At 41.1% G+C, this 9,082-nt stretch overlaps 1 protein-coding gene across 1 annotated transcript in view; it reads left to right on the forward strand.

Moving 5' to 3' along the window:
* Nucleotides 1-73: 73 nt before the first annotated feature.
* The window catches only part of LOC104168934 (WD repeat- and FYVE domain-containing protein 4-like), a gene marked incomplete at both ends in the record, with an annotated part of 19,821 nt that continues 10,812 nt past the window's right edge, over nt 74-9,082 (forward strand). The window contains 4 exons of the mRNA XM_009709708.1: nt 74-227; nt 1,837-1,928; nt 8,302-8,514; nt 8,738-8,769. Of these exons, the coding sequence (XP_009708010.1) occupies nt 74-227; nt 1,837-1,928; nt 8,302-8,514; nt 8,738-8,769 (491 nt within the window). The remainder of the gene's footprint in view (nt 228-1,836; nt 1,929-8,301; nt 8,515-8,737; nt 8,770-9,082) is intronic.

Genomic DNA, 9,082 nt, shown 5'->3' on the forward strand with positions numbered 1-9,082 from the left:
GAAAGGGCAGTGGTTCTTGCCATCAGAAACCAATGTTGGAACTGCAGTCTTTTTGTCTGTCTCCATTTCACAGGGCGGGAGTTTTGATGTTGCAGACAGGATGTTTCACAGTGTCAAGAGCACGTGGGAATCGGCATCAAGGGACAACATGAGTGATGTTAGGGAACTCATCCCTGAATTCTTCTACTTGCCAGAGTTCCTAACCAATGCAAATCACTTTGAACTTGGTAAGTTCTAGAAGGGACTTCAGTGCTCCCCTTCCACTCTCCAGCACCCTGCCAAGGGAAAAGATCCAGATCACATGTTGAGAGTTGGTCCCTGGACGATGCAGACAGATGAGACTCTCTAGTGATGAGAGATCAATTTATATTAAAATAAGGCTACAAGAATACAAGCTTCTGATGTCTAAATGACATCAGAAGAACCAAGTTTCCAGCTCAGAAGGGATGGTAGTTCCTATTAGTTACTGTGCAAAGGAATCACACATTTTGTTAGACAAATGTGGATTTTGATATAGGCAATCTAGTTGGCTGCTTTTGAAAATTTGGTATTTTCAAATACATACATCTGTGTGCCTATGAACAATACATTAATTTGACTTATGGAGATGGATCCATTGTCAAATGGTGTTGGTGAAAGGTGGGGTTTTTTTAATCTCATGTCTCTGGTGATTAAAGTTGCCAAGTGTCCTCACTATCATCTTGAAAAGTTTCTGTGCAAGTCACATGAACTTGACATATTGTCCCTGGCCTCAAACAGCATCACAATCTCTTCTGAATGTACACTGTCTCTAGACCTTTCTGCATCAGTGATTGAGGGTCAGAGAGAATCCAGAAAAAATAGTATTCATAAATAGGTGTGGCAGTCCTGATTCACTTCACTTTACAGGAAATTCACATCATTTGCTATGCAAAGCTGCTTTTTGTAGTGGACACAGGTTGGCTAACAATTAAGGCAGAGGGGAAATAGCTTAAGAATCATCCTAAATTAGTGATGGCAAAGGCAACGTAACCCATGGTATTGAGGTCTAGCTATAATTGTATTTAAGATCCCAGTGAACTGATACATGATAAGAAAAGAGTAGAATGGGAAAAATATGTTAGAAGATTGTTAAAACATAAGAAAGAATTGGGATAGTTTCTTCCTGAGAGGAGGCCAAGAAACAGAGCCTGGCTGAAATCAAGATCCAGAGACTGACCTGAGTGGAATCAAGTGGAGGCACCTAAAAAAGACACCAGAATCTTGCCAACAGACAGCAAATATACAGGAAGATTTTACAATAGGCAAAGCCAAGAACCTGAATCTGTTCACCGCTACACTGTAAGGAAACTTATGGTCCCAGCCCTGAGCCTTAACTTAGATATGAATTCATTCAGTTGCACAACACTAAGCTCTGATTTAAGAACATATGCTCACCTTCTGAAAGGAATCAGATTGCAAAGGACTTGAGAACAAAATCCCTCTCGTTGACTGCTTTAGTAGGAATACCTGGCAGTTAGGCCCACAGGATTATATGTAAAAAGAAAGTTGTGCCAACAGGTTTGTCTTGTCTGAGTTTGCAGTCTGTGTTAAAATGGTTTGTGCTGAAGACATGCATATTTTTACCATATTAGCCACAGTTACTAGAACATCTTCTCAGTGCTTGATCACCGGATCAGAAATCCCAGGAGAAATTGGTTCTGCAGTGTTATATGCCACCATATTTGATGTAGAACCTGAAACTGCATGTGTGGAAATCACCTCAATTTCCATTGACTTCAGTGTTTTAGAAAAAGCTGTTCCTGTTTGGAATGTGTGTGAATCTTGTTTTTAATTCTCCCTTTGTAATTTCTGCAGGCTGCATGCAGGATGGAACAGTGCTGGGAGATGTGCAGCTTCCTCCTTGGGCAGATGGAGACCCCCATAAATTCATTCTCCTACACAGACAGGTCAGTGACTATCAAGATTTGTGACAAAATGCTGAACTGGATCCCACTGAAAATGGAGCTCTGAAGGCCAGAGTCATGAACCAAAATGTTAGATCCAAATGGATCCTGCCTTTGCAGAGTTCATGTGGGTTCTGAGCTTTGCATGTCTACTTGTCTACCTAACAATTCACTCTGAATCAAGGCCAACTTTCCAGACCAGGTGAGGTTTGTATCTAGGTCTGTGGCATGAACCTAGCTTAGCCCATAAGTGTATGTGAACATAACATAATGTATGCATATGGCATTTACATGCACACAGTTCCATGTTGTAGCTAGCTAGCTGTGTGTTTCTTTAAACTATCTACCTCAATCTCTGAGACATGCCAGGACTACAGGTTTTTTATTTTTGGGGGGAAAAACGTAATGTGATTTCCTGCCTTTAATGGAGTTAACCTTGGCAATTTGAAAGCAAATAGCTTTAAGGTCCTGACACTTAGCGCAATTAGTGCTATCTATTAATAGAAAAGCTTAACTTCTGTATGATGTTGCCCACTATGTAGTAGTGAGTGCAAAGGCAATTCTGTGTGAAGGTTGTTGCATTGAACGCAGACTTTGCAGCAGACTATCTTGGTGCAGGTCTCTCTTTTTGTTAGAGTTTAAAAGGGAATGGGCTGTATTACAGTGCCCCTGCATTATCTCATCAGATTTCCTCTGGCAAAAGGAGTCAACCTGTATTTGTGACTGCATGCAGACTATTGCTGTGTACAAGTAGTGTGATGATTGTATGTGTTAGCATTGGTGGGATTAAACAAATAGCCCATGATTTTCAAGGCATTGCATCATCCTGGTTTGTCATGTGTACCTTTACACATGTAGTTTCTGCTTAAGTGGGTTGTTCTCACCTCTCCTATGCTATGCAGGTCCTGCCCTTGGGGGTTCAGCTTCCACCTTCTGTAATTTCTTTGTAGGTGATTGTATCCAAACCTGTGGATACAACCATCTTCTCTATTTTGATATCTCCAAATAAGCCTTTCTTCAGTTGACCTCTCCAAATGCTGATTTAAATCCTGTCTCTGACCTCCTTGCTGACTGCCCTAAGTTTTTTGTTCCTGTTTTGAACCAAGCCAGAGTCATACTCTTGTCTTGTAAATATTCTTTTCTCCACTGTTCCCTTAACCATTGACAGCAACCACCATGCTCTCATTAAGTTACCATTACTTTCATGTCCCTTGCTTTGCACTTCTGTGCTGCATTCAGAGTCCGTACTTTTTGTGATTGTCCATACTACTAAATCATTTACATGCTTTTCATGGGCATTCGCTTGAATCTTCATCTCATTCTTTCTGATGTCCTGATACCTTGTTTCAAGCAGTACAGAGACAACTGGAAGGGGACTATCTTCATTGACTGTCAAATCTCCTTCCTCATGCCCTTATATTTTGAATTTCTATATAGCTCCACTCCTCATACCTGAAGTGTCTCTCCTTTCCCTCTTGAGACCCTGCGCATCTATTTGATTTATCTGTTCTGACCTCTTCTTGCTTCTCCTTCTCCCTGCAGCCACCTGGGTGCTGTCAGTAATCTAGCCTCAGTCGCATGTTTGGCAACACCATTTTTATCCATGTTTAAGAAACAAACAAACAAAATCTTTATAAGCTGGTCTATGGACTGCGAATCCATCCTGAAGAAAATTTTCTTCTATTAAACTAGTTTTAAGAGAGTAAACTCCTAGTAGTGTGAATCATCTGCATATCTTGCAAAGAATTTATTGTTGTTAAGACATTATATTCCAAAGACAAGTCAGTGCTTTGTAGCACCTGCATCCCATGCTGTCTCTATAGGTTTCTGATGCTGCAAACACTTTGGCTTGTGAATAACTCTGAGTATGAAAGTAAGCCTGTTCAACTCTGGATTCATTCACACATGCTCAGGTTACTCCTGTGAGTGAACATGGATATGATCTGAGCCTACGCTTGCCTACTTTTTTGTGCAGTACTCCTGCCTTTTTTTCTTTTTTAGAACTGTTGAGTATATAGTGAGATATTTCATTTTGTGGTTTAATTGATTAAGAGGCTCCCTTTAGTCTCTATTGCGAATTCATGACCTGAACACTTCACTTTAAATCTGTGTCAGAACAATAATGCTAAAAAATATATAAAAGAAGTTAGATTTCCATACTGCTACTTTACCTATTTTGAAATTGATAACTTTTGTATATACTTATTAAAAATGTTGTTTTCAATCATTTTGAAAATGTGATTAAAAGTAGTCATCTACCACTTTTTCCCCCAGAATCCTGCGTCAATACATAAAAGCTTGTGAATTAACAACATTCCAAGTTATGTGGTGTGGAGAATAGCTGCTTACTATTATTAGCAGGTCTCAAGTGTCTCCATGGGTGTAGTAGCTTGACTCAGTGGTGTGCTGCCACACAGCAGTTTAGTAACCTAAGCCAGTACATTGAATTTACAGCATATCCAGGAACTAATCAGTCCTTTTGCAGGAGCTACATTAATCTTCTTGTGCTTTGTTTTAGCTTGTGTTTCTGTAGCAGTTACCTGTGTAACTCAGATCACAAACCAGTATTACTGGGCTGATAAGCACACTGTGAGTAGACCTGCCTGGGAATAAAATATATGGAAGAGCTTTTCACCAGAAAACTAGTCAGATTGAAATGGGAGTGTGTCAGCAGTAACAAGAAAATATCTCAATAAATAATTTCAACTTTCTGTCTTGGTTATTAGAACTTTTCAAAATTATCTTTTCATTGCAATGTTTATATTAGATTACAGGCTGAACTAAAAATATTTTATTTTATTGATGTAGCTGTTATAACTAATATTGTGTGGTATATAGCTTCATTATTACTAAAATAAAAGGATGTAATTTTTCCAAATTTAGAATTGGGCTGGGGGGGCAGGGGGCGGATTTTAATATGTGGGAAAACTTGAGAGTTGGGCTTTTTGTTCTAATTTGGAAAGAAAACACTATTCAGTGTTTCCCTCAGAACCTAGGTTCCATTTTTCAGTCAGGCTCTGTCCCTTGTCGGTTTACTACCTATTAGCTTGAGGGGAAGAGAAGAGAATGCTTTTGCCAAAGAACTGAGATGCAGGGAGATAGAGCCATGTTCAGAGTGCTTAAGCTCCTGTACATACACAATAATAGGTATTACAGAGTCAGACATCTCTAAAGCTGTCTTGAGAGTGATTTAGAGGCTCAGAGCTCTGGTCACACTGAAAGGTGGTGGAAGGGAAGAGAGACCTGAGGTTTTGTCAGTGCCCGTAACCACATGAGGATACATCTATTATGAGGAAGGAGATCCTTCTCTAAGTGTTGTGTGCACTGCAGGCTTGCTGCTCAAAGTACAGTCCTTGCTAAAATGAAGAGTTGAGCCTAGGGAGTGCCTAACCCCTTCCCTTGCAGGGAAGCAACTCAGTGCTACCCACTGCAAATAGGTTTTGGCCACTGAGGGCAAACATGTAACAGTTCCCTTGCGTTCCCCAGTGACTCCAATAAAGGCATGGAGGTTTGGGGGCTCTCTGGTTACTTTCTCTGCTCTATCTCATGCTCTCTCTTTGGCCTTCCAAGTCAGTCTTGACCTTCTGCGTAGTCTCTGTTCTCCAGTTTCCCAAACATGGGAAAGACAACACTGTCCTTCCCTAACAGAGGTGCTACAGACAGAAATCCATGGATGCCTGAAAGCTGCTGCAATTTTACACTGATGTTTTTTAAAGAAAAGTGTAGGGAGCAATGCTGTCTCTTATGTTGTGGCTTATTCGGAGTGTGAAGTACTGAGCTGAGCTCCTTACTGCTTGTGTGATGGTGAGCACTCCGAAGGCACTTAGATACAATAGGGGACATCTGCTTTTGCCTTGTACTTCAGAGTAAGGGTGCAGTTTGGAAATTAACCTATCAATCATCTCTGCATAGCATGGTTTTGCTCTCATTGTAGAGCGATATCAGATTGTGTGAACTAGATTTGCTTTGGATGAAAGAAAACCAAAAGCTGCACTCCAGTTGTGCACTCCAGATGCTGGTGACATTCAGCCTGTGGGAGCAGACTAGATCTAGTTTGAAGTAACCCCCCTGCAGTGCACGTAATGTGGATACTGGGCCCCCTCTACCATCTGCTCTGTTCTACAGACTTGCTTCCACTGAGTTGCACTATTTGATAACATTGGCACGGCTGATAAAGCCACACAACTTTTACAGATTAATTCAAATCTCAGATAGAAGCAGTTTAGTAAATGAAACATCACATTTATAGACTCATGTTCTTAATGATTTGCCAGACCTGATCAGACCTCATGTACAGTCAATGCACTATTCTCTCTTCAACCATAGCTAGTACTAGGTCTTACACAGGAGGGTGCATGAAATCTTGCTGTGGAAAGTAAGTTGATTAGCCTGCCTGGGAAAGTTTGTCTAACCCCAAAGTGAAGAGTTAAAGATCTGGAATTCTGAAACATGAGGGTTTTTGTCTCCTTGGAAATCATCCACAAGACTGGATGTACTTGTTACTGGTATCATGGTCATTTTTAGGAGGCTTCACAGTGAGTTTGGTGCATTAAACAGATCCAGGTCAACACTGTTCTGAGGTTTAGCTATTGCTTTAAAGAATATGAGAGCAAAGAATTGTTCTTGACACAAAACTCTGAGTAGCTCCCTGTTTCATGTTTAGTAAGTTTGGAATGTAGTCTACTAAAGAAATTTATTTTCTTCCTCCTTAGACTACAAGTTCTCCCTCCCTGGCTGGGCTTATAGTGCTCAGCGAAATACTGGGAGGCTGTGCTGTTGCAGCTCTGTTGGTTGCTTTGTTTTGCTCTGGCAGTGATGCCAGGTGAAATTTACAGTTTGTAATTCATGGACTAACTGCTTTTATTAATGAGGATGAGTTCTAAGCCTGTTCATAAGTGTTTTCCTGTTGTTTGCAGGGGACAGATTGTATGCTGTGCTTGTTCTCTGAGCTGCCCTGTGATCGTTATAGCTGTGGGCAGGGTCATTTAAACAGCTGCACTGGGCTAACTGTCTGCTCTGTGAAATGAGCCATTGTTCTGGATCCCATTAGCTTGTTTATTTCTGCTGTGCTTTGGGTGGGATGGTCTGCTTGGGAGACCTTTAACTGAGCATCAGGGAGTATTGCACAGTCAAATAATTTGGAGATAGGAAAGTATTTTTAATAATGCTTAACAATGCTGCTTGAATCATTGGGCAAGGCCATTTGGGAATGCACAAAAGTTTGATGAGGTAGGTGATGGCAGGGACAGTAGCATTTAGTGAAGCCTTATGGGTAAGGCTGGCTAACCTGGAGGTGGGCAAAGGTTCAACTCAGACTTATGTCCACTGCTGGTGAACTTGCTGTCTGGGTCTTCCGAGCACAAGTTTTCCACTATGGTTACATTGAGCTTTCTAGGCAGTCCACATTGGGGTGGATGCCTTGCAGCATCTCTCTCAGTCTTCTCCAGTAGTAATTGTTTCTTCTGGCCACATTAACCCCCACACCTGTCACTATGGGTGGCAAATGGGTTAAGCATTTCTTATTTTGAGGAAAAAAGTTCAGATCCTGCGTTTTTCCAGGATGAGGAAATCTGGTGCTCTGATTGTCTCTGCTTAAGCCCTGCGAGGGTAGCAAAATGTTTGTTGATCAAACCCAGGTAGTCTTGAAGCTTCTGTCATATACCTGCCCTGCTGCACCCCAAGTCTACTATTGCAAAACCCCTTCCCTGTCTTGGCTTGCAACACCCCTTGCTATTTCACTGCAAGCCCTGCATTCTCTTTGCTAGTTCATGGCATACAGTCTCTCCTGCTGTATCCTTCAGACTCAACTTAAAACTCTTCTAGTCATCTCCCTTTCTGATCCATGTTTATATGTATCTTCTCAAATAAAGTCTCTGCTACTCAGCATGAGTTGTAACTAAGGCATCTTTCTACAAATAGAAATTCACCAGTCATTTGTCTATAGAGCTGGTGGTGGTGGTACCAAATGCTAACAAATGTTTTGCTCGTTTAAACAATCTTGTGTCAGTAACGGTATTGGTGAAGACATGATAGCACAGGCTTTAATGTGTGCTGGAAGCTGAAGGATGCGCCAAGATCGGTGGACTGTTTGCACTTTGCTTTATGGAACCTGTCTTGTGTTGTCTCTGAGGATATTGCTCCTAGCGTCTGTTAAGTCAAGCATCCTGCACTCTGTCCTGTTTTTTCCTGTGGGGATCCAGCTTTCATCTCTTTGGTCACAATTTGTGAGGATGTGCCGAGAATGGTGGTACTGGAGGAACTGAAAGTGTGAAGACTGACTTGCAGAGAATTTAAGTCTCCAGCAGGGATTGGAAAGTGGTAAAGCATTTGTAAGGGATACACTCTACTGAATTAATTATTTTTCTTTTGGTTTCAGGCACTGGAAAGTGACTATGTCAGTGCACACCTCCATCACTGGATAGATCTGGTTTTTGGCTACAAGCAACACGGCTCAGCTGCAGTGGAGGCAGTTAACACATATCACCCTTACTTTTATGGAGACAAGATGGACCTCAACAACATTAAAGATCCTTTGATTAAGAGCACCATCCTGGGTTTTATCAGCAACTTTGGACAGATACCAAAGCAGGTATCCCTTTATCATGAGAGTAGAGAGTGTAATTTATTTTGATCTTGTAGTATTTCAACTGGAAAGCAAGAACAGAAACTTAAATCAGAGACATTTTCTGATTTAAATCTGCTGAGAGATGGTCTATAGACTTCTGCAGATTGTGTACTACATCAGTATGCACCCAGACACATATGTGTGATTCCACTTTCTAATCGTGCTGTTCCTGTTGTATGCAATACAGCTGTGGCATCAATTCTGGGTTCTGCTCCTTCGGTACAGTCACATGAGTAACCAGCTGGGAATGGGTACAGTAAAATAAAAGCAGCTCAAAGTCTCACCTATACTTTTCTCTCTTCTCCTCAATTGCTGGGATTATCTTCCTATCTCTGTGAGGCAGGGATGTAGTCTGATGAAAATATAATATGGGTAAGATTTTATTTTAATGGAGTGGTTCATGTGTAATAGTCCTGGAGTCTATGATTAAAGATTTAAACAGGTGTCCTTCCTGCATGATCTAGCAAATAGAGATTCATTTTTCAATGCCATTCCTTTGTTCTAGCTCTTCACAAAACCACATGCATCCAGG

This window comes from Cariama cristata, unplaced genomic scaffold (genome assembly GCF_000690535.1).
Source record: "Cariama cristata isolate BGI_N322 unplaced genomic scaffold, ASM69053v1 scaffold46331, whole genome shotgun sequence".
In the NCBI taxonomy this organism is placed as follows: domain Eukaryota; kingdom Metazoa; phylum Chordata; class Aves; order Cariamiformes; family Cariamidae; genus Cariama; species Cariama cristata.